Source organism: Glycine max, chromosome 14 (assembly GCF_000004515.6).
Source record: "Glycine max cultivar Williams 82 chromosome 14, Glycine_max_v4.0, whole genome shotgun sequence".
In the NCBI taxonomy this organism is placed as follows: Eukaryota; Viridiplantae; Streptophyta; class Magnoliopsida; order Fabales; family Fabaceae; genus Glycine; species Glycine max.
Window position 1 is genome coordinate 40,885,035 of NC_038250.2, and position 26,984 is coordinate 40,912,018.

The 26,984-nt window shown below is 39.0% G+C and overlaps 1 protein-coding gene across 1 annotated transcript; it reads right to left on the bottom strand.

The window, feature by feature from the left end:
• Positions 1-20,209: 20,209 nt before the first annotated feature.
• LOC100820048 (uncharacterized) lies at positions 20,210-24,637 on the bottom strand. Its single transcript, XM_006596784.1, has 4 exons — positions 24,351-24,637; positions 23,772-24,085; positions 20,941-21,743; positions 20,210-20,857 (listed from the first exon to the last, which is right to left on the bottom strand). The coding sequence occupies exons 1-4, from the start codon at positions 24,635-24,637 to the stop codon at positions 20,210-20,212; spliced, it is 2,052 nt and encodes a 683-aa protein (XP_006596847.1).
• Between the last annotated feature and the right edge of the window lie 2,347 nt (positions 24,638-26,984).

Here is a 26,984-nt window from a genome sequence, read left to right on the forward strand (position 1 = left end):
TTAATTTAGTAATTTTCAGCTGAATCCTATGTGTATTCAACTAATTTGGAAGGAAAATGGAATTTTGGCATTTTTCAGAAAATACATTGTGTATTCGTGAGAGCTTCTCTCTGGATTCCTTCTCGAACCAATTCTGGACCTATCAAGGTTGAACCCTTGTGGCGTCTATCCTTGACTTATCTTCCATCTCTGGAAGTGGCATCATCCATTTTTGTGACATGTACCAAGCGATTCGCTCCTAAATTGGATCACGTCACTTGGTGAGCTTCTCTTTGAGCAAAGAAAAGGCTTGCTCTTGTCTCTCACCCCATGTGAATGCCACATTCTTCTTCACCAACTCATTGAGTGGCAAAGCAAGTGTAGAGAAATTAGGAACAAACCTTTTATAGAAACTTGCCAACCCATGGAAGCTCCTAATATCTCCTACACTTTTTGGGGTGGGCCACTCTTGGATGGCCTTGATTTTCTCAGGGTCCACATGGACCCCATTTTGCTAACCACAAAATCTAAGAAGATTACACTATTGACATAAAAGGTGCATTTATCTATATTAGCAAAGAGAGTGTGTTTCCTAAGAACCAAAAGAACTTGCATTAGATGTCCTAAGTGATCATCTAGGTCCCTACTATAGACTAAGATATCATCGAAATAAACAACTATAAACCTACCTATGAACTCCCTTGGGACATGATTCATTAGCCTCATGAAGGTGCTTAGTGCATTAGTGAGCCCAAAAGACATCACTAGCCACTCATACAACCCAAAATTGGTCTTAGAAAATATGTTTGCACCATGCAACTTATCAAGCATATCATCAAGCTTAGGAATGAGGTGCCTATACTTCACAGTTATGTTGTTGATGGCACTACAATCTATACACATTCTCCACTTACCATCCTTCTTGGGCACCAACAACACAGGCACAACACAAAGAATTAGGCTTTCTTGGACCCAACCCTTCTCCAATAATTTCTTAACTTGGGATTTAATTTCCTTGGTCTCTTGAGAATTAGTCCTATAAGCTGGCCTATTAGGAAGGCTTGCTCCTGGGACTAAGTCTATTTGGTGTTCTATTCCCTTAAGAGGAGGTAACCCAGGGGGTATCTCTTTAGGAAATACATCACCAAATTCCTGTAAGAGTTCTTGGACCTTTGGGGGAAAATGATGCAATCCTACCCCCAAGGGCATTGGATAGAAGACTCCAAGAAGATTGAGCCAGAGATGCAAGAGAAGACTCTAAGGTTTTCATGAGCCTTAGGATAGATTTTGTGCCTATGGGCTAAGTATGAGCCCACTTATCTTTGTACATATTAGATTAAGGTTTCATTATTTTTGGGCCTTGTATTTAGGGCTCCATAATGAAGGTAGGTGTTAGTCGTCTTATACGACTAACTTTTGTATAGAAAACATTTTCCAAAACTTGTATAGTTCCTCAATTTATGGTTATTTTGTAAATAAATTTTGTTTTATGTTTAAAGCTGTCTCTAGAATATGTCCATTGGATTTAATGATGAAATATGTGCAATTTCAGGTGAAAATAAGGCTAAGTCATGAAGTGCTAAAAGTGACGGTTGAGCTTAGCTCATCAGTGGGCTAAGCGCGCATCCACCGCTAAGTGCAGCTTCAGCGCGACAGAAGAATCTGGCAGGGCATCAATATCAAGGCCGTGCGCTAAGCGTGAGATCAGTGTGCTAAGCACAACAGTTGTCTTCAGCCAGGCTCAACGCACGTCTGGCGCTAAGCTCAAATCCCCTTACTTGCACTAAGCGCAAGGGTGGCGCTAAGCGCAACATTGCGAATTCAGAGCCTATTTAAAGTCTGTCTTGTGCAGAATTAGGGTACAGAACTTTTACAACAGATTTTTACAACATTCCAGAGCACACCACAATGCCTATTTCAGGAAAAGAGCTCTGGAGGCAGCAAGAGGAGCAAATTTTGTGGAGATACCTAGGTTTTGTAAGCTTATTATTGTTAGGGTTTCATCTATAATGGCTGGATAAACACCCTTGTTGGGGATTTCTATTGAATAGCTGATGTAATTATTTTCATATCTAATTGATTTTGTTTCTTGTGTTCAATGCTTCTTCAGTGCTTAAATTTTGTATGCTCTTGGTCTGATCAACCATTTGTGTGCCTAGTTAGGTGATTTTAACATTAGGAAATGTATTGTTGCCTTAGAACTTGAATGAAGCAGAATCAAAACTTAGTCCAACAAGAGGGATCTGAGGACTAAGTTTTGGTTTTACATATGCTGTTACAATAATGCTGTTTGGTCTAAGTCTAGTCCAAGAAGAGGGATCTGAGGACAAAGCTTAGGCTAAATTAGGCTAAACTTTCATAAGCTATTTAAGCTAAGTCTAGTCCAACCAGAGGGATCTGAGGATGAAGCTTAGATTAAGTTAGTCTAAACCTAGGAAGACAGTCTAAATTGAGCCTAGTCCAACAAGAGGGATCTAAGGACAAAGCTTGGATTGATTCAGTCTCACTAGGGATCAAGGTTTAGTAATTTAGGCTACAACATAGAACACAAAAGCATGATCAATTAGAGAAACATCGTTATATGCATCAGCTGGTCTGTTAGAAAGACCCAACACTTCTACCTACTGTTGTCAATTTTACTTACTCGCATTTTTACTGTTTTTATCCTAGACCTAGTTTAATTCTGTTTGAAACCATCAATTATCAATGTTTCTTTCAACAATGCCTTATTTTTTAATTTAACCCGGTCTTAGACTAGTTTCCCTGAGTTTGATACTCGGATTCATCCGTTTTAATTTTTAAATACTTGATGATCTGGTGCGCTTTCCAGCAAACTGGATTTCCCTTGAATATATTTTTACGAAGGAAAAGTGGAACAAAAAAGTAACCGCAGGGGAAATCCAACAGTAGGGTACCCTAAAAATGTAGGATTTTTCAACCCTTGTATTTTAGGGCACCTAGACTAGTTTTTGTATTAGGGGTAGTTTTGTAATTTCACATGCATTAAGTGAATATTTGATGTGTGTGTTGGGAAATAAATTTAATTGAATTTGGAGAAGCCCAATCCAATTAAATTTTAGAGGGGGACGTGAGCATTTGCTTGCTACACCCTATTGTCACATCATATAATCACACTTTGTGCATGTCCTTCCTACTTTACATGCCTCATGACACCTAAGCACACTTAGTGAAGAATCATGGACTTGATCTTGGATTAGTAGGCTGAACCATAGCTAAAATTCGCTAATCATAATTAGTGAAATTTTGGCTCCAAAATTTTGCTCCACAAATTCAAGTGAAATTTGAATAGAAATTCAAATTTTCCTCCAATTTTGTGTGACACTTAGGTTATAACTAGAGGCCATGTGTGTGCATTTTTCAATTTTGATCATTTGAGAATTACAATTCAAATTTCAAACCTCATTTGCGGCACAAAATTTTGTGCTCCTTCTCCCTCCACTCATCTTTTCCTACCTCCAAGCTCTTATCCATGACTTCCTATGGTGAGCTTGTTCTTGACTCATCTTCTCCTTGAAGTGGTGTCTCCTCTCACCTCTTCTCCTTCTCCATTCCACTACCATCAAACTTTAAGAAGCAAAGGACTCAATTGATGAAGAAGATCCAAGGCCTACAAGCTCCACCTGGAGCTCCATCAGAATGGTCTTAAGTGTGGGAATTGTGGCAATGCTAAGGGAAGTCCCCCTTGAGAGGAGAAGGTAGAAAGATTGCTTAAGAAGAAGAGCTCTCTTAATATCTCTTTTTGTTTCCAAATGACTCTCCTTCTTTACAACTTTCTTAGAGGAACACCTTCCCTCTTTTTCCTTCTCCTTGACCTTTGGAGCTAAGGCCTTACTATCTTTTTTTTTTCTTTTTTTTTCTAACTTTTCCTTATCCCTCTTGTCCTTCATTGTAAGTTGATCCTTAGCTACATGTGAAGGAGTTTGAGGATGCAACACTAATTTAGTGCCAAGATGGATGAGGGTAATCTCATTAGTTAGACCATTGTAAATGATCTTCCTATCAAATTGCCACGACCTTCCTAAGAGACCATGCCTTGCCTCCATGGAACTATACCACAAATAACTTCATCCTTATATGTCCTAATGGAGAAATGTACCTTCACTTGTTAGTTAACTATCATTTCCCCTTGCTCATTGAGCCATTGAAGTTTATAAGGTTTTGGGTGGGGAATGATAGTAAGGTTCAATTTGGAAATTAATCTTGTGCTACAAAAATTGCAACAAGATCCATTATCCACAATGAGAGAACAAGTTTTATCTAGAATTTTGCATCTTGTATGAAAGATGTTCTCTTTTTGAGATTGCAATAGATCACAAGATTGACCTCCTAGGAGCCTTCTAACCATTAGAAGACCATCTTCTTCATGGGGGTAGACTTCCTCACTATACTCTTCACCCCGTTGCTTCATCTTTACTTCCACTAGAGGAAGAGAAAGTAGTCTCCTCTTGACTGCTATAAATGTCTTGATCCCTCATAATCATGGTTTTCTTTGTGGGGAATTGAAAGGAAATGTGACCTTTCCCAAGACATTTGAAGCATTTAATGTTGCTAGTCCTTGCTTGGGAACTAGTCTTAAGGGTGGGTTTCTCTATGGTCTTACCTTTATCTTCCTTGGGTTTTGAAGGTGCAGCCTCCAAAATTCCTTGGACTTGGTCCTTCCTTGGATAAGAGTGAAAACCATACGATTTTGAAGAAGACTTTATTTTAAGTTGTTTCTCCACTCTTATACAAAGTTGGACTAGCTCATCTAGGTCCCTATATGGAAAGAGTTCAACCTTGTCCCTCACTGTTAGACATGTGGCCTCAAAAATCTTAAGAAGGGGTGAATTAATTTCCCACTAACAAACTTTTAATCCTCTTCTAAAATAAGAGATAGGCTCAGAATGCAGAAGAAGCAGCAATCAATTTAATAATGTTCTTTAAACATGCAAGACAAAATTGATTGCAATAAAATGAATGAGATAAGGGAAGAGAGAATGCAAACACAGTTTTTATACTGGTTCGGCAATGTCCGTGTCTACGGGCAGTACTCAAGCAACCCACTTGAGATTTTTCACTCCCTTTGTAAAAATCCGTTTACAAAGTCTGAACCACACAGGGACAACCTATCCATTGTGTTCAGGAATCCTTACAACTTAAGAGACCCTCAGTCCCTTAATCAATCTCTTTGAAAGAGAAGAAAGAAAGAAGAATTCTCTCTTGAAGAGAAGGATATTACAATTGAAGTCCATGGAGAAACTCTTAATGGATTTGCAAGTGTTTGCCCAAGAGTTTCTTTTGAGAGAGCATTTGGCAATGAAGTTCTCTTGCAATATCTCTCTCTTACATTTTGTGCCCCAAGTCACCTATTTATAGGCCTTTGATGACCATTCAAAAATCTCTTGAATAGATGTGACTCTTGGGAGTTATTTTCTGAATTCTTGACTTGGATCAAACTTGAGAAGCGCTTATCTTTGGCATAATCAAAATCATGTATACATACATTCACATTCTCCCTTTTTTTGATGATGACAATCAAGTGATTTCTTTTCGACATCATCAAAACAATGCACGATCCACATTCTCCCCCTTTTTGATGATGATGCTCATTATCCAAGGCTTGATCTTTTTGACATCATCAAAATCTTCATGATTTAAATTTTCCCCGTTTTTGATGATGACAACCACCTACAGGTTAGGAGCAACAACAACAAAAAAATATCCATTTGTATATAGTTTTACTCCCCCTTTATTTTGCAATGATTGCTTATATGAGACAGTTGAAGATTTCATATATAAAAAGTTGTCTCATAAAGATTTCATATATCTTTTATGTATCTCCCCCCCTTTGTCAACATCAAAAACAAATTATGAATAGAGAGGAGAAAAATGTTACCACTTGTTGCGTTGCAATGTATGAGAATCAAGTGATACCAAAAGATATTAAAACAATCATTCAATATTAATCAAGCAAAAACAAGTACAATAACACATCAATCAAACACAATCAAATGCAATCCATCATCAAACATTTCAAATCAAATTAATTAAGTTAACAATTAACTAACAATGCATAATAATTTCTATTCAAAAAAATATTCAAATTTCAAATTTCAAATTACAAACTTCAAATTTCAATTTTCAAATTTGAAATTTCAAATTCCAACATTCAACTTCCAGTAACTTCCCCCTCCAACTTCCAACTTCCAACTTCCATTTTCAACTTTCAACTTCCAATAACTTCCATTTCCAACTTTCAACTTCCAACTTCCACTTCCAACTTCAATTTCCAGTAACTTCCACTTCCAACTTCCAAATTTTAATTTCAAATTTCAATTTTCAATTTTCAAATTTAACTTTTCAAATTTCAATTTTCAAATTCAAATTTCAATTTCAAAATATCCTTTTCTAAATTTGAAATAGTTTTCTTAAAATATGAAACTAATTTGAAAAGTTTAATAGATTCTTTAAAGACAATCAAAAACTCAATCAGGAACAACTATCAAAGACAATCAAAACTCAATCAAGAACAATCATCAAACACAAGTAATCAAATATAAAATATAATCAATCAATCAAACTAACAAACATTGAATATCAATCAAGCAAAGACAAGCACATCAATCAAAAACACAATCAATCAATCATCAAACACAATCAATCAAATTCAATCACAATCATCAAGAACAGTCTAAACTCAAGTAGAAAACAAGCATCAAAAGTAATAAATCAAAGACAAGTGACCTGTTGGTATCATTTGATATCACTTGTTGGACTTGTTGATCAAGTGGCCTTTGTTGTCTCCATAAATCACATATTCACTTTTCTTGAGATTCACTTTTCTTGGGGAGAAATGTGGCCTTTGTTTGTTGTCTTCATAAATCACATATCCACTTATCTTGGGGAGAAATATGAATAAACTTTGATGCATGCCATGTGTTTGGAGAAATTGCTATCAATGTATCGAATTTGCTCTTCTCCATTTTCATAGTCTTTCATCATGATACCCAAACTTATGATTTTATTCTCTGAATCACTTGAAGAATTTATGACATTATCTTCCCAAGTGATGTATCCTTTCTTTTCTTTCTTCTCTTTGAAATTCCTCTTGTCATATTTTTCATTCTTCTTTTAAAGACAGGACAATTGAATCTCATGTACCCAGATTGATCGCATTCAACATTTTGGGGCTAAGGAGGAATCTTCTTCTTTCTTCTTTCATCATCATTCCATTCTTCTCTAATTTTTTTATATAGTTGCATTTCTCTCTACCATTGTAGGAATAAAGAATCAAATTCAATGGATTCCCATATCTTTAAATATATGGCTTCTATAAAGATCTGTATTTGGGTTTTCCAATAATGATAACCCTCACCATTGACATCAGAGGCCTATTAATAGAATTTCCCTTAGGAAATGGAAAGTTAGATGAGGCCATATCTATTCTTGAAGTTTTTAAACTTTATACAAGAATCCTGCTCTGATACCACTTGTTAGACATGTGGCCTCAGAAATCTTAAGAAGGGGTGATTAATTTCCCACTAACAAACTTTTAATCCTCTTCTAAAATAAGAGATAGGCTCAGAATGCAGAAGAAGCAACAATTAATTTAATAATGTTCTTTAAACATGCAAGAAAAAAATGATTGCAATAAAATGAATGAGATAAGGAAAGAGATAATGCAAACACTGTTTTTATATTGGTTCGGTAAAGCCCGTGCCTACGTCTAGTACTCAAGCAGCCCACTTGAGATTTTCCACTCCCTTTGTAAAAATCCGCTTACAAAGTCTGAACCACACAGGGACAACCCATCCCTTGTGTTCAGGAATCCTTACAACTTAAGAGACCCTTAGCCCCTTAATCAATCTCTTTGAAAGAGAAGAAAGAATGAAAGAAGAATTCTCTCTTGAAGAGAAGGATATTACAATTAAAGTCCATGGAGAAACTCTTAATGGATTTGCAAGTGTTTGCCCAAGAGTTTCTTTTTGAGAGAGAATTTGGCAATGAAGTTCTTTTGGAATATCTCTCTCTTACATTTTGTGTCCCAAGTCACCTATTTATAGGCCTTTGATGACCATTCAGAAATCTCTTGAATAGATGTGACTCTTGGGAGTTATTTTCTGAATTTCTGAATTCTTGACTTGGATCAAACTTGAGAAGCGCTTATCTTTGGCATCATCAAAATCATGTATACATACATTCACATTCTCCCCCTTTTTGATGATGACAATCAAGTGATTTCTTTTCGACATCTTCAAAACAATGCATGATCTACACTCACTTCCATATTAAGCCCACTAAGGAACCTAGCAATGCTTGTTCTTTCCTCCTCCCTAAGTCCAGCTCCTAAAAGGAGTAGTTCCATTTGTTGTCTATATTCTTCGACACTCATACTTCTTTTCATTACTTTAATTGTTGAATAATCCTTAAAAATTTGTCTTGTTAAAAATCTATTGGTTTAGCTTTCATTTCATTTTGGGTCTTTGGTTATTGCTTGTCTCTTTGTTTCCTTGTTTTTGAGTTTCCATATAGGAAATTGGAAAGGGGGATTGGTGCCATCTCTTGAAGAATTTGAGTCAAGAAGCAAGGAGTCAACCACCTTAAGAGCTATTGGACTAAGAAGCACTCCATATTGAGTGAATCACCAAAAGAGAGAACAACCACCAAAATTGAGAACCGTTTTGTAATTTTGTAATTGGCAATTTACTTACCTTCATTGCTTTCAAGTTTTGTAACAAAAAGGTCTTTCATTGGAAGTGTGTTGGGAGCCTCCTATAGGTTACCAAACTTCAATTTGTGTGTAATAATTTTAGGCAATTTTCCCTTAGGATAGTGAGTGTTTTTTTTTTGGAACCTTAAATGTGGTCATCCATACACTCCTAGGAGCCGCCTAGTTTACATTTCTCGCACTTCAATTTTTTGCTTACTTTCATAGCTTATTTTCTTTACTAGTCACACCTAGTTTATCTTGTAATTACATAATACTTTCTTCTTGCCTATCACGCTTATCTTGAGTTCTTTTGAGCCCTAGCTTTTACCTTATACAAACCCCTAACCAGAAAGAACCACAACTTAGGAACCAACATGAGTCATCATTCATCTAGTGTTAATGGTAAGGGTACTAGTCATAAGGATCCTCTATCTAGAATCTTAGACGAGTTGAGTTCCCTCAAGTTATGGAAAGAAAAACTAAAAAGAAAAGAAAAAGGAAAAGAGAGGGTAGAAATAAATCAAGATGAGAGAGAACAAATAAGAGAGGAAGAAAGAAGAAAAATAATGAAAGAAATGAAAAGAGAAAAACATGCCTCCTATAGTAGTCATAACTCTTGCAAGAGTTTAAGTGAAGAATTTAGCGACTATTATAGAGGGCGTCATAGTTCACATACTAAACATCATTCCCAAAGAAGAGAAAAGGATAGAAGGCCTCAAGAGGTTAACATTAGCCTCCCATGTTTCCATGAAAAAGATAATGTTGAGGCCTACTTAGATTTGGAAATGAAGGTTGAACAACTCTTTGCTTGCCATCATATTAGCGAAGAGAGAAAAGTTCCATTGGCTACCCGTAGCTTTCAAGGGTATGCCCTCTATTGGTGGACTTCCCTTGTTAGGGATCGAAGGATTCATGAGGATCCTCCAGTAGAGTATTGGAATGATCTTAAGAATGCCCTTAGGAAGAGGCACATTCCCTCCTACTATGAAAGGGAGCTTATGGACAAGCTCCAAAGGCTTAGACAAAGAAGTATGAGTGTCGAAGAATATAGACAACAAATGGAACTACTCCTTTTAAGAGCTAGACTTAGGGAGGAGGAAAGAACAAGCATAGCTAGGTTCCTTAGTGGGCTTAATATGGAAGTGGGGGACCAGGTTGAACTCCTTCCATATAGGGACCTAGATGAGCTAGTCCAACGTTGTATAAGAGTGGAGCAACAACTTAAAAGAAAGCCTTCTTCAAAATCTTATGGCTTTCACTTTTATTCAAGGAAGGACCAAGCCCAAGGAATTTTGGGGGCTGCACCTTCAAAACCCAAGGAAGATAAGGGTAAGACCATAGAGAAATCCACCCCTAAGACTAGTTCCCAAGAAAACCATGATTATGAGGGGTCAAGACATTTATAGTAGTTAAGAGGAGACTAATACTTCACCTTCCTCTAGTGGAAGTGAAGATGAAGTAAGGGGTGATGAGTCTAGTGAGGAAGTCTACCCCCATGAAGAAGGTGATCTCCTAATGGTTAGAAGACTCCTTGGAGGCCAATCTTGTGATCTATCTCAATCCCAAAGATAGAACATCTTTCATACAAGATGCAAAATTTTAGATAAAACTTGTTCTCTCATTGTGGATAGTGGATCTTGTTGCAATTTTTGTAGCACAAGATTAGTTTCCAAGTGGAACCTCACTATCATTCCCCACCCAAAACCTTATAAACTTCAATGGCTCAATGAGCAAGGGGAAATGATAGTTAACCAACAAGTGAAGGTACCTTTCTTCATTGGGGCATATAAGGATGGAGTTAATTGTGATATAGTTCCCATGGAGGCAGGACATATTCGTTTATGAAGGCCATGACAATTTGATAGGAAGATCATTTACAATGGACTAACTAATGAGATTACCCTCACCCATCTTGGCACTAAATTTGCATTGCATCCTCAAACACCTTCACAGGTGGCCAAAGATCAACTAACTATTAAAGATAAGAGCGATGAGAAAGAAAAACTAGATAAACAAAAGAAAAAAAAGGATAGTAAGGCTTTGTCTTCAAAGGCCAAGGGGAAGGAAAAAGAGGAATAGGATTCCTCAAAGAAGATTGTTAAGAAGAAAAATCATTTTGCAACAAAAGTTGATATCAAAAGAGCACCCCTTCTTAAACAATCTTTCTACCTTCTCCTATCAAGGGAAACATCCCTTAGCACTACCATACCTCTTGAGCTTGAGGTTATTCCTCAAGTAAAGGAGTTGTTGGATGAGGATTTGGTTTGTATGAGCTTAACTCTTTGTGCTTTGTTGGTGCCCCAAAATAGGTATTATGAGGCACCAAATCCCTAAGATAGGTGGTATGATGAATATGTTGAGTGGTGCAACCTTCTTTTGTAAAATCACCCATGCATCCAACATCTTCATGATTCACATTCATAGGGACTCATTAGGTAGGTTTGTTCTTATTTTTAGTTTCAATACACACTTAGGTGCTCATATGGGACACCTTAGGTTTGTCGTACTTTTTGGTAGGAATAATCAACATGAAAATAAAGAAAAAGGTATGTTTTATTGCATTATTTTCCTTAATTTTTTAAATAATGATCAAGGGGTTCCCACGAACCCTAAGAGAATAAAGGTCATTCCTGAGTGGCCCACTCCACCAAGTATAAGGAAAATTTGGGGCTTCCATGACTTAACAAACTTTTACAAAAGGTTTGTCCCATATTTTTCTATACTTGTAGCACCACTCATTGAGTTGGTGAGGAACCATGTTCCCTCATGGGAAGATGCCCAAGAAATAGGTTTTCAGACCTTACCTTACTCCAACATACCAAACAATACTAATATATATGTTTTTATTCTTTTTACAGGTGTGAGGGAAGTAGCCCAGAGTTTCAAGAACCTCTAGATTTGAGGTCAAATCCTTTTCAAGGGTGTTGCAAACTACCCTTCGACGGTAAGGCGAGGCAATAAGAAAAAGGTGTGTCTTCCAAAAAGGAGAACACGTGGGAGTCGTCACCAACGTTTATTCGAGGAAAACATTAGAAAAACCAAAAAGGGGTCTGCGAATTTTGAAAATAAGGGTTCGGGAGTTGTTTACGCATGGGGAAGGTATAACACCCCACGCGCCCGTCACAAGGGATGACAACCTTTAATCGAGTATGCACAACGTGACTTCAGAATTATTTACTTTTCTATTTTATATTTTTTTTTTATTTTTTTGGGGTCGACTAGGGGATGCCCTTGCTCCTACGTATCCTCAAGTGCAATGAGGAATTTAGATCTACGTGGTTCTTTAGTTTGAGAAAGTTTGTGTGTCGAATTGGTTTCTATGCTTTTGAAAGATTCTTTTAAACAAGAACAAAAAGGAGTCATTAAGGTGTTGGACCTTGAACAATCTCAAGTGACTTTGATGGAGAGAAATTCAATTATGCGTTGATTTTCACTTTCAATCTCTTTAAAAGACAACTTTACGGCGATAATGATCGATTTAGTTTAAACTTTACAAAGAGATAATATTACTGATGATAAAAGGAGGAGATGAATATGCACAAACAACAAGGGGGACCCCTAAGGGTGCATAGATCACATTCAAATCTTGAAAAAAAAACTAACCGACGGTCGCACGAAGAACACCGAACAAGGAACAATGTAGAGATTGATTACAGTCGCGATTTGATAGTGCCTCAGCCTCATTTCCACTTCTTTCTTCTTCTTCTCTCTTATTTCTATCAACTTCCTTCACTCTCAATGTTGGAACCCCTTCTCAGCCCCCCTAGCACACCTATTTTTAGGAAAAATGTCATTTTGGTGGACTTGCAACTTGCCCAGGCGAGATAAGGCTTAGTCCTGAAGTAACTGGCTCGCCCAGGCAAGCTGGTTCCTTCACCCTAAAGTCATTTGGTGGTCCAGGCGAGCTAGAGGCTAGCTTGGGCGAGACATGGCCCAGGAAACTCAAGGAAAAAACCCTTTTGCCCTCCTTTTTTGGTATCTTTCGCAGTCTTGATCAAAACACTGAACGATCTTTTGTTTTGTGCAGTAACTGGTGTCGAACAAAGCTGTTTGGCTAGCGAGAATGAAAACATCAGTGAATTATAGTCCCCGAATGAAATTAGGGTCTGACAGTTGCCCCTCTTTACTTATCTTTTATTGAAAATGAAAAGGTAAGTAAAGATAAGGACACTAATTTCATTCGAGCGATCTTGCTATCCGACCGGGAACTAGCAAAAACCAAGGAGGTGAAACCTGTAAAAAGAACAAACGGATATCGACATGGAAGTATCAAAAGTATTAAGCAAAAGACTTTGTAGTCTTGCACAACAAAATAGGAGACATTGAAGTCTTTGGGAATGTAAAAGACAGAAGATATTGAAGTCTTGAAATGTAAAAGATTGAAGACATTGAAGTCTTGTAAATGTAAAGACTAAAGACATTGAAGTCTTGAAATTTAAAAGATTGAAGACATTGAAGTCTTCTAAATGTAAAAGATTGAAGACATTGAAGTCTTGTAAATGGAAAGACTAAAGACATTGAAATCTTTAAATGTAAAAGGCTGAAGACATTGAAGTCTTGAAAAATGTGAAAGACAGAAGACATTGAAGTCTTGTAATGTAAAGACAAAAGACATTGAAGTCTTGAAATGTAAAGACAAAAGACATTGAAGTCTTGAAATGTAAAGGCAAAAGACATTGAAGTCCTAAAATGTAAAGACAAAAGACATTGAGGTCTTGAAATGTAAAGACATTGAAGTCTTTGAAATGTAAAGACAAAAGACAATGAAGTCTTGAAATGTAAAGATGAAAGACATTGAAGTCTTTGAAATGTAAAGACAAAAGACATTGAAGTCTTGAAATGTAAAGACAAAAGACATTGAAGTGTTTCAAATGCAAAGACAAAAGACATTGAAGTCTTGAAAGCTTTCGCTAAAAAAAGCAAACACACTTGGTAAAGAAACAAACCTCCAAACCAATCAGAACAACACAGATTTTTCTTTTCAAAAGTAATGCAACGAATGAGGAATGAAAGCGCAAAGATAGAGTTTCTCATAACCAATAATGAGATTAAGACATTTTGCATTTCATTTCTAAGGGAGCATTAGAAGAAATGTTGGGTTCAACTGAATAGAGGAAAACCACTCAAGTGTGTATAAAACCTCACACACACAAGTGTTTCATCTCAATTCCAGATCATAGATACGTCATAAATTGATTTTGCAAGTCATTTCCCATCAAATCAAAGATAATGTGCATAATCAACATGGATCAATAGGACTTTTTAAGGTCAGACTTGTAGGAAATTTTGGCTTTAGTTGCTCTGGTCTTTCTTCTTTTTGGTGTGAGTAGGAGAGTAGGCATAAAGATTTGGTTAGTAACTTAAACGGGCGATCACTTGACTAAGTTACTATTGTTTCCCTTCCTTTTTACTCTTTACAACAACTCTGTACATGGTTCAAACATTGTTTGTTCCAAAGAACTTGTTTCTCTTTTCTATTTTCCTTTTGCTGTTCTCCATTTTTTATTGATTTTTTTTTTTTTTTTTCTTTTTTCTTTGTTTTTTTTTTGTTTTCCTTTCTTCTTATTTTTATGAACATTTAACTTCCTTCAAAAATCCATGACTAACCAAAAGATGATAGAAATCTCCCTTGGAAGATACCCCTACTCTCTTATCCCAGGGTAAGGTAGGAAACTTTCATCCTAGGTCAGGGTTCTAGTAAAAATAAAATGTATGGCTTAAAAGGCTTGCAAATAGCAGAAAATAATGTATACTGGGACAACTGTTTGACCAATGGCTTAGAAAGAAGGAATGCCTAGATCACTTCCATGAATCATATGTTATGACAACTAGAAATTCATGCAAAATCAATCGTTGAGCATATCCTGCGGACACTCAATATAAAATTTGTGGTTACGCAATCACTAAGGCTTAGGGTATGTTTCCACTTTCAGATCAAATTAGTGTTTCAACAATTATTCTTTTATCATAGTTCATGCAAAACATTCGAGTCCATTTGGTATTCGGGAAAGTCCTTCATTATTTTCACCCCCAAGATACACATTTTTTTTTTCAAAAACCCTTTTCGTTGTGTTTTGATCCGCAAAATTTTCGAAGAATACTAGTGATTGTTTCTTTTAAAAAAGCATGTTAGTTTTAGAAAAAGTTTGAAACCTAGACAAAGTTGTAATCCGAGACTACACTATAAAAAATCAAAGGGTGCACAAAAATAGAAACGAAACCACGCGTAAGTTCCTTCAGTTTTTTTTTGTTTCAAACAATCATCACAAAGAAATAACATAACAAAGTATTGAAAGCGATAAATAAGATAAAGACAAGTTCACAAATTTAGAAGGTTCTGGTCGGGAGGCTCAATCTCCTTAAAGGAAGAAATCCATCACATTTGCCATATCTCCATCCTCATCAGCTTCGTCTTCATCTCCTTGAGCCTCTGTGGGACCTGTACCTCCCTGAAAATTAGGCCTGTCCCCAGGCCATGCGACAATGGCTTTGAACTGCTTGGGAGTATGGGGTCCTAGCGCTTTTGGTACATGTATACTGATAGAAGCTATTGTTCAACTGCACCTGGCCTCTATGGTTTACTGCCTGCTGGTCAGCCAAATGTTGCATGTACGCGTGCATCTGGAGCTCCATCCTCTGCATGTGAGCTAAGGTGGACTCTAGGGATAGTGGCTGATGTGGAGGCGATAGTGGTGCGTCTGCTACCGGCTGCAGCTACTGGTCTTGCCCCAACTGATGTGCCTGCCTTGGCATGTAGTACTTCTCAATGAAGGACCTGTTAATTGGGGGTCCGGATCAGCTTTGTGGGCGTGACCGGTACCCCGTAGAACTGGCAGAGGCCTGTGATCAATGCTGGAAATCCCAGTGCCCTGTTGGACTTCTCTGGGTCCACTGGGTGTCTCGGAGGTGCAATACCTACAAACTGGTAGATGGCGTCCGAGATAAGTTGTGCTACATGAACACTGATTTGGGTCAGGATAGCGTAGACCAACTGGCATTTAGGCAGCGAGAGATCAGAATTATGGTCACTGGGAAGGACGTTCCTGAGCAGAAGCATCATCTGGAACGCTTATCCATGACTCCTTTTTCAGTGGGCCAGGCGTTTGCATAGAACTCCATGACTATCTCAGGGTCATACTTAGCCATGGGCTTTGTCAGCTGGGTCCACTGCCTCCTGGCAACCTCTACCTGGAATTCTATGAACTCTCCTTCTGCTAGCTGGACCTGTCTTTCTTTGAGGAAAGACCAATACTTAATCGCTTTGAAACAGCGCTGATGCTCCTCGCTTCAGAAACAGTGTCTGCCAAACTCAATCTTCGCTTGCGAGGCTGCACTGGATCCCTCCCCTACGGTGGCTGATCGAGGCCGTACCCGAATCAAATAAACATGAAAATGCAGTAACTAGGAAGTGATCCTAGGTCGTTTCCCAACGAGCAGTGACAAGCCAAATGTTCATAATATACTTGCAGTAACAGTAACGATGGGGGGGGGGGGGGGTTTGGTTGTTTGGTAATTAAAGAGCAGAACAAATAAAATGGAATACGAAACTACTAATATTAAAAACGGGTTGTTTCCTCTGATTCAGAAGCCACTCTCTTATCCTGGGTTATGGAGAATTCGTCCCTAACAGTCAACCACTTAATCCAACCCTATTTCAATTTACTAAGCGAAAATCAACTTAGGGTTTTCAATACGTGATTAGGCACCACATACACCAGTTAGCCCTTCGTCCATTAAGCATGAACGCAAGTTAGGCTCAGAGGTAATTAATCGAACACGAAGCGTGCACTGATTAATATTCACGAAATTGGGATAACTGGTGAAGGGAAAACTGTCAGGAAACCACATTACAAACGAAACCTCAAAGAGAGTTGGGCTTCGTCCTCAAAAGGAAACAACACCAGAAAATCTAGCCTTCCATGGATTCAAACAGAAAACGCAAATGAAACATGAAGCAGAAACGTAAATGAACAAGAACGTAAATGAACAGAAACGTAAATGAAAGTAGAAGAGGAAGCAAGAATGAACTCGTAATTAGAAGCAGAAAACGGAAACTTGCATTAAGAACGAAAACTGTAACAAGGGCACAGAAAAACGTGAAAACCTAAAACCAAAGCTCTGAATAATGAAAATAGCATAGCAGAATAGAATGCCTTGCACGAATCCCAAGGCAGCTATTTAAAAAGAGTCACTCAAAGTCACTGGGCCCTATTACAATACTCTGGCCCAAAACGAAATAAACACTGAACAACATAAAATAAAATTGCGAAATTTCCTAATTAGAAATTAACTAAGGTAAGCGCTGCTTTATTTGCCCTCTTCAAGTCCACAACCAAAATCCGGATTAAGCCCAATGTTTCATTAATTCCTGAAATTAGATTAAAAACATCAAATTAGCTAAATGAGCCCAAATAATAAAACTGCCTAATTAATTGACAATTAAGACCAATCAATAATTAAAATGGTGCAAAAAGGGTTTAGAAAATAGAAGAAAATGATGGCACATCAGTGGCCTTCCTAGCCCTTTTAGCAGAAAGCTTCTTTAGAGCTATCACCTACAAAGACACATCCAACTAAAATTTAGCATAAAAATATTTTGCATGAAATACATAACCATATTATTTTAGTTATCCCAAGTATAGCAACCAATAAGTCAATCAATTTTGTGTGGTTTTCACGAATTGTATGTGTTACCATACAACTAATAAAAATCACAACTCAGTGTTTATTATTTTGAAAAAAAGAATTTGATATTCTACTGCAATTCATGTGCAATGTACCCACCCTAGTGCAACAAGTTTAACCAAACAATTAGGCCAATTCAATCCAAACAACTTTAAGCATTCATATGACTCATGTATTTGCATTTAAAGCATTGTCCAAAACTTCAAGCTTAGTTCATACCCTTGGCATTTAATTTAACAACCTAAAATAGTGGCTGAACATGTGTAAGGATCATTACCCATTCAAGTTTCAAAATAACACATAGAATAGCCATTGTGACATTTCATCAAACAGTTGGTGTGAGCATGTTAAAACATGTATAAATAAGGGATAAGGAGCAGCATGACATGCAAATTCGTAAAAGAAGAAAAGATAGGCCTAGAGCCATCCAATACAGCCATCAATCAAAGCAATTGGTCATGGGTTTATGCATAACTCATCTCACAAACAATGCAAAGAAAGCAACAATCAAAGAACCACATATCGCAAGGAAAGGGTAAAATTAAATGGAGATGGCACTAACTTGAATGGGATGAAAGGAATGCAAAAATAAATGAGGCAAGTGTGGAGAAAAAAGCTTGAAGTTGCTGCAAAAATGGAGGCCCCATGGGTCCTTGTTAAGCTTTTGGTGAGTTTTGAACAGAATGGGGGAAGATGGGGTGAAATCTGATTTCACCCATCCTTTTTTATTTTTTTGCAAAATTTTTCTGCAAAGTTTCTTTTGTTATCATTATTATTATATATATTTCCCTTCTAAGCCTTATAATTATGTACAAACATTTAGGCGAATTCATGAGATAATTCAAGAAAAAGAACAATCCTAACTCGCAACGGAAAGCATAAAAACATAAAATTAAAGAGCAAAGTTTTAGAGATACTAGGTTGCCTCCTAGGACGTCTTTAGTCGGATGCGGGGTCATGGTCGAGGCTTCACCGTCTCATCCTTCCTAACTACTTTCCTCAATTGTGAGCAAATCTAATCGTGGACCTAGCACCTGTTGGCACCTGCTCTAATGCTTTGACAAAGAAAATGTTAACTTGCAAATGTGAAAAAAAATGCTATGAGATGCTCGTATCACCTTTCCATTTGTCCTTAGTCTTTACCCAAGTTGTTGTGGTGTTGACCATCACCCAAAAAGATCCTTCATTCATTTACCCCGTTGCAAGATACTTTGATAATAAGATATAGATGCATGCATGTTTATGATTGAACATTAAACGTAATAATTAAAAATGTGTCGAGATTTCCTCTTTTGGTTGTCGTGTTCAATTTTACTTAACGCTTAGACACCCATGCTGAACATGTCGAATGGCTCCGGAATACCGGTCGTGTGAGTGAGCAAAAAACAAGAGTGTACGTTCATGCCCAACGACAATAAAAAAGTGCAAAGGACACAACACTAGAGGGAGAGATGCAAATCATTAATCCATATTGATTAATGCTGCAATTATCGTTTTACAAAAAACTTAGAATGTGGAGATCCTAATGAGTCCTTGAGGAGGTCCAAATATTAAGCCTTTCAATTGCCCTAAGTATTACGCGTAATATCACTTGACGATGTCGAAATTCACAGGCGAAGGCATCTCTTCATCATCCATGTTCATGAGCAGCAACGCTCCTCCTAAGAAAGCCTTCTTCACCACAAACGGTCCTTCATAGTTTGGGGCCCATTTACCTCGGCGATCCTTTTGAACCTGTGATACTTTCTTCAGAACAAGGACCCCTCATTGAACTTACGCAGGTGCACTCTTTTGTCAAAAGCATTTTTCACTCTGCTCTGATATAGTCGCCCATGGCTCATGGCAGCCAATCTCTTACCCTCGATAAGATTTAATTGGTCAAAGTGTGCCTGGGCCCACTTTGCTTCTTCCAATCCCGACTCTGCTTGGATTCTTAAAGAAGGAATCTCCACCTCAAACGGGAGCACAACTTCCATCTCGTACACCAAAGAGAATGGGGTTGCCCAGTAGATGTGCATACAAAAGTCTGATAACCATGCAGTGCAAAGGGGAGCATCTCGTGCCAATCCTTGTATGATATGATCATCTTCTAAATGATCTTCATGATGTTCTTATTGGTAGTCTCAACTGCCCCATTCATCTTGGGCCTATAAGGCGTGGAATTATGGTGTTGGATTTTGAAGTCCTCACACATTTCCTTCATCATCTTGTTGTTTAAATTGGGGGCATTGTCGATGATGGATTTTGAAGTCCTCACACATATCTGCAAATTATCTCCTTCTTAATGAATCTAATCACCACATTTCTATTCATGCTAGCATATGAAGCTGTTTCCACCCATTTGGTGAAGTAATCAATGGCGACTAAAATGAAGTGATGCATGTTTGAAGCCTTGGGTTCGATGGCCCTGATCATGTCTATGCCCTACATTGAGAATGGCCATGGTGTTTCCAATACGTTCAATGGTATAGGCAGAGCATTAACATTATCAGCGAAGGTCTAGGATTTATGGCATTTCCTCACATGAACCCAACAATCGTTCTCCATAGTGAGCCAGTAATACCCTGCCCTCAAAATCTTTCAGGCCATGGCATGTCCATTGGCATATGTACCAAAGGATCCCTCATGCACCTCTACTGGCATTTGTTCAACCTCTTTTACAGCCACACACTAAAGCAACACCATGTCATGGTTTCTTTTGTACAAGACATTCCCACTCAGGAGGAAACTGGCTGCCAATCTCCATAATGTCCTCTTGTCGTTGTCAGAGGCCTCATGTGGGTATTCCTTATCCTTAATGTATCGCTTGATATTGAAGCACCAAGGTTTACCATCCTATTCCTGTTCTATCAAACAACAATATGCAGGATCAACACGACATCTGAATTTGATGTATGGCAAATCTTCATGTGGGCTCACTTTGAACATGGACGATAGAGTGGTAAGGGCGTCAGCCATCTGGTTTTCATCTCTAGGAATATGATGAAATGATATGTCATCAAAGAGTTCCATCAATTTCCTGATGTAAACCTGGTAAGGCACCAACTTGTGGTCTCTGGTCTCCCATTCACCTTTCAATTGATGAATGACCAATGTCGAGTCCCCATATACTTTGACCAACTTGACCCTAAAGTCAATCGCCGCTCGAATCCCTAGGGCATATGCCTCGTACTCTATTATATTGTTTGTGCAGTCGAAACACAACCTAACTGTGAAAGGTATATATTGCTTGTCCGAGGAAACCAACACCGCCCCAATCCCATGGCCTAGTGCATTAGACACACCGTCAAACCACACAACCCACTTATCCTTGTCCTCTTCTTCAACCTCCTCTTCAAACAAGGCCATAATATCCTCATCAGGGAATTCTGGATGCATAGACAGATAATCGCTTATGGGTTGTTGAGCTAGATAATCTGCCAAAGTGCTCCCCTTTATCGCCTTCTGAGTGACATAGACAATATCGAATTCTGACAGCAGAACCTGCTACCGAGCTATCTTCCCAATGAGAGCAGGCTTTGCGAAGATGTACTTAACAGGATCCATTTTAGACACTAGACACCAACCAAGTAGTGTAATTCAACATATACTGCCTCAAATGGTGAGCTGCCCACGCCAAGGCACAACACGTCCTCTCTAGCAACGAGTAGTTCATCTCGCATGTTGTGAACTTCTTGCTCAAGTAGTAGATGGCCCATTCCCTTTTTTCCGGGTTCATCGTGTTGTCCCAACACACACCCCATCGACTCATCTAATACTGTCATGTATAGGATAATAGGTCTTCCGGGCACCGGTGGCATGAGCACAGGAGGATTCATTAAAGACCGTTTAATCCTTTCAAACGCCACTTGACAATCATCGTCCCATTGGACAGACTGATTTTTATGCAATAATCTGAAAAAAGGCTCGCAAGTGGCAGTTAACTGTGATATGAATCTCGCTATGTACTTCAACCTTCCTAAGAAACCCCGAACCTGCTTCTCGGTACGTGGCTTGGGCATCTCAAGAATTGCTTTTACCTTGTCTGGATCCACCTCTATTCCTTTCTGGCTAATGACAAAGCCAAGTAATTTTTTGGATTTTACCCTGAACGTACACTTTGCAGGATTCAGCCTTAACCTATATTTACGCAGCCACCTGAACAACTTTTGCAAATTGACTAGGTGTTCCTCCTCCGTTCTTGATTTGGTGATCATGTCATTCACGTAGACCTCGATCTCTTTATGCATCATGTTGTGGAATAACGCCACCATGACCGCTGGTATGTTGCCCCAGCGTTCTTCAGCCCAAATGACATCACCTTGTAGCAGAAGGTTCCCCATAGAGTGATGAAGGTTGTCTTTTCCATATCCTCTGGTGCCATCTTTATCTGATTGTAACCCAAAAACCCATCCATGAAAGAGAATAGGGCAAAACTGGTCGTGTTATTTATGAAAACATCGATGTATGGTAAAGGAAAGTTATCCATTAGACTGGCTCGATTTAGATCCCGATAGTCCATGCACATTCGCACCTTCCAATCCTTTTTCGGGACCGACACGATATTAGCGACCCATTTTGGGTACCGAGCAACGGCCAAGAAACTGGCGTCGAATTGCTTCTTCACTTCCTCCTTTATCTCTAGGGACATCTCGGGTTTCATTCTCCTTAATTTCTGTTTTACCGGGAAGCACTCGGGATTCAAAAGTAGCTTGTGCTTGTAGAAGCAAAGCTTCATGATGAATCAAAGGTGATTCAAAGGTGTTTTGATGATAACAATGATGATAACAAAAGATGATGACAAAGGTGATGACAAAAAGCTCAAAGATCAATCAAAGAACAACTCAAGTGAATCAAGAACAATTCAAGAGTTCAAGATAAGAATCAAGAAGAAGTCAAGACTCAAGAAGAAAGTTTAGAGTCAAGAATCAAGATTCAAGGTTCAAGATCTCAAGAATCAAGATCAAGATTCAAGACTCAAGATTCAAGAATCAAGAGAAGGCTTAATCAAGATAAGTATGAAAATTTTTTCTCAAAAAATTGAGTAGCACATGATTTTTCTCAAAACATGTTTACCAAAGAGTTTTTACTCTCTGGTAATCGATTACCAGATTGTTGTAATCGATTACCAGTAGCAAAATTGTTTTGAAAAAGTTTTCAAATTGAATTTACAACGTTCCAATTAATTTCAAAAAGCTGTAATCGATTACAATGTTTTGGTAATCGATTACCAGTGCCTTTGAACGTTGAAATTCAAATTCAAATGTGAAGAGTCACGTCCTTTCACATAAAAGCCTTGTGTAATCAATTACACTGATTTGGTAATCGATTACCAGTGACCGTTTCTGAATAAATCAAAAGATGTAACTCTTCAAATGGTTTTTGACTTTTTCAAATTGGTTTTAAGTTTTTCTCAAAGTTATAACTCTTCTACATGGTCCTCTTGGCCAGACATGAAGAGTCTATAAATGCAAGGCTTTGATTTGCTTTTCAATACACTTTTTCACTTATTCAATCAATCCTTTACAAGCCTTGAATCTCTTTGAACTTCTTCTTCTTCATTGTACTAAAAGCTTTCTAAAGTTTTCTGGTTTTCTAAACCTTGAAAACTTGTGCTATTCATCTTTTCATTCTCTTCTCCCTTTGCCAAAAAGAATTCGCCAAGGACTAACCGCCTGAATTCTTTTTGTGTCTCTCTTCTCCCTTTTCCAAAAGAACAAAGGACTAACCGCCTGAATTCTTTTGTGTTTGCCTTCTCCCTTGTCAAAGAATTCAAAACGACACAGTCTGAGAATTCTTTTGATTCTTCCCTTTCCCTAATACAAAAGTGTTCAAAGGACTAATCGCCTGAGAATTCTTTTGTATCCCCATTCACAAAGTATCAAAGGTTTAACAGCCTGAGATCTTTGTCATAACACATTGGAGGGTACATCCTTTGTGGTACAAGTAGAGGGTACATCTACTTGGGTTTGACTGAGAACAAGAGAGGGTACATCTCTTGTGGATCAGTTCTAGTGGAGGGTACATCCACTAGGTTCAAAGAGAACAAGGGAAGGTACATCCCTTGTGGATTTTTGCTTGTATTAGGATTTTTACAAGGTTGAAAGAAATCTCAAGGACCGCAGGTCGCTTGGGGACTGGATGTAGGCACGGGTTGTTGCCGAACCAGTATAAAAACTCTTGTGTGCTTGTCTCCTTCTTCCCTACTCTTTTACTTTCCGCTGTGCATTTTAATTTCCGCTTTTACTTTTGGTTAAGTTTCTCTTCTACTTCTTATTCTCTTAACAACATAAGTAAAAGCCTTAGAAGAGTAAATTTTTAATTAGTAAAGGTTTAGGAATAATTAATTCAACCCCCCCTTCTTAATTATTCTGAGGCCACTCGATCCAACAGTGCTGGATGATTTCCGAGCTCAAACCAGGCATATCCTGGTAAGACCAAGCGAAGATGTCTTGGTAGTCTCCCAACAGAGTCACTAACTTATCTCGGACGTTCGCGGGCATATGAGTGCCAACCTTGACCTTCTTTTTTTCTTCACCAATGCCTAAATTCACTACCTCTGTCTCTTCCCGGTGCAGCTTCACCTCCCTTTCTTCTTGCTCCACCATTCTCCTCAAATCTGGGGGAAGTCCCCAATCCTCATTTTCTTCCTCCTCGGCTTCATTTACAAGTTGCTCAAAATCAACATCCGGGTTCTCGGTATCACTACTTTCACAGGACTCATTGTTGGATCTGCGTTAAATCATTTAATCGCAACAAAAATAAATATGCAGAAGAATGAAATGGATGAAAGTGCGAGAGGGAACGTATCAACAAAGGGTTGTATATTTATAATTGCGGGAACATTTAAAGAAAAGGTATGCCCAATAAAAGAAGCAGACCTTAAAGCCTAGGCCCAGCAATAGGGTTCAAACTACTGGATTACATTGGATTTCATACCGAAATCTTGGGTCGCTCCATGATTCGCCAATTCTTCAATTCCAAACCCGGGGAGCACGGCTGCACCCAGCTTGGCTGCTCTTGGTTGGTTTCTTTATCTAGCACAACAACCTGATTCTCATGCATCCACCTCGCGCTAACAAAGCTCTTGCTAATGTCACAGATAGGGACCCTTTCCATCTGTGGTCTCCACCCTTGTAAATGGGCTAGGCTTCTTTCTTTCCTTTCTAAGGCGACCCTTCTCTTATCGGCATGTGTTGGCTCGTAACCCAGACCGAACCTCCCATAGTTTTCAAAGAACTTCACCAAGCTTGTCGTGCTATCACCATTCTGGCCTAAACCCATTTCAGGCTCATACTTATCCCTTAACATGACTCAGGCCACCATCAGGGAGGCACCTGATAAACGTGGTTGCACCGGAGGAGCCTCCACATAAGCATTGTTCACAATTTCTAGTGCTTGAAAATATGTTTCCAATGACTCTTCCGCAACTTCCATATAGGGTGTAGAGGATGGACAACTCACTAGTATATCTTCTTCACCCGACACTATAACCAGTTGTCCTTCCCCCACAAACTTCAATTTCTAGTGCAACATTGACGGGACCACCCCAACAAAATGAATTCAAGGCCGGCCTAGTAGGCAACTATAGGCAAGGTTTATGTCCATTACTAGGAAAGTTATATGGCACGTGTGTGGCCCAATTTGAATTGGGAGATCGATCTCTCCTCTCACGTCACGTCGACTACCATCAAAAGCCTTTACCACCATGGAGCTTGGCCTCATGTGTGAAACGCCAAATGGTAGATTATTCAATGTAGTTTTAGGCATGACATTGAGGGAAGAACCATTGTTAGTGAGTACTTTGGCCACTATGTGGTCCATGAATTTGACGGACACATGCAAAGCCTTGTTGGTAGTGATGTTGTTGACTATTCCCCCGAAGCCCTCCACTGATATGTCTTGCACTACATGAGCTTCATTCAAAATTTTGACCAACAGCACCCGATGAGGCTCGGAGTTCATGAGCAACCCTATTAGAGAGATCATGGCTGGAGTTTTGTTCAATTGCTCAATCACTTTGAATTCACTATGTTGAATGATTCTCATAAATTCAGTCACCTCCTCAGCTGATATCTCCCTCTTGCTAAAGTCATTTCCTTCCTCTGCAATTTTTCCAACAGGGGCCTCGTCATTCGCGGTCGGCCCGTCTTCTCCCTCTCACCTATATCTGCCTTTGCCTTCCCTTTTTCTTTCGACCTTGCCAGCAGTTCGGGAAGAGCGAAAATGCATCCACTACGAGTCATGTCACTTGTACCAGAAATGTTTGTGATCTTAGGCAGTCGGCATGCCATTCCTGACATGTATGATGGATGCGCTTTGCTTCCTTTGGGCCCCTATACGCCATATTTCCATGGTACTGCCTTATCACTCTTGTAAGGGAAGGGTGCTGGCGTTTTTGCCATAGGGGGTTGGAAACCTCGGGGCATCTGAGTGGTGACGTCCCTGGTGAAATAGATCACCAAAGCCTTAGGCTTACTTGGGTTTCTGTCACCTGATTGCATGCATACCTCCCATTCCTCCTTCTTTGCACTGCAAATTTCAATTTGACCCTTGTTTATCAGTCCCTGCAGCAACTCCTCAACTATCGGGCATGTTTCCACATCGTGCGACGCCCCTAGATGCATCAAGCATGGATCTCCTTTGTTACCATCAAGGTTAATTATACCGGCCTCGTGCAATGCTTCCAATATGAACCAACTGGAAGTCAACACATCTCGTATCTGCTTCAACTCTCGAGACTTCCATTCTTCCACTGCGTTGACCGTCGAGCCTCCATGATTGGTAAGTGGATTAGTCCTCACATTTGGACTATCCTCTTGAAATGTCAGCCATCCAGCATCAATCACGCTTTGTACCTTGTGCTTAAAGGCTACACATTGCTCGATAGAGTGCCTCGGGACACCGCCATGATAGGCGCATGTGGCATTATGATTGTACCATTAGGGAAATGGAGGTTGATAGACTTTTCCTGGGCTCACCACAACCATTTGGTTGCTGAGCAAGGATGGTAGCAAGTCGGCATACAACATTGGTATTGGGGTGAACTCTGCGGGTTTCCTTTCTGGGAAGTTCCTCCTTGGGTTGGTGTTTATGTTAGGGTTGGGATTTACACTTGGTCTAGGCTGTGCGGGGAAAGGATTTTGTGGGTGATGTTGGGGAGGCCTTTGTGGTTGATTGGGCATGCTCGGTCGGATGGGCGTCAGGCAGGGGGGAGATCCGATATTGGTCGAGTAATTGTATTGGTGCGGGGGATATTGGTACATGGGGTTGTGAGGGGTTTGTTGGGAATTTGGCCATGTGGGTGTTGTGGTTACGGCATGGGCATCTCCCTCCTTTTTCTTTGCCCTACCTATTCCAGTCCTCCTATTTCCAACACTGGTTGAAGCATCATAATCGAATTTGCCCCTTCTTAGGCCTACTTCTATCCTTTCGCCCACAAATACCAGATCCGCATAACTCGAGGGCATGTATCCCACCATCTTCTCATAGTAGAACATGGATAAAGTGTCTACTATCATTGTGATCATCTCTCTTTCCATCATTGGGGTGCTACTTGAGCCGCCAAATCCCTCCACCTCTGGGCATATTCTTTGAAGGATTCATGCTCCCTTTTTCACATGTTCTGCAA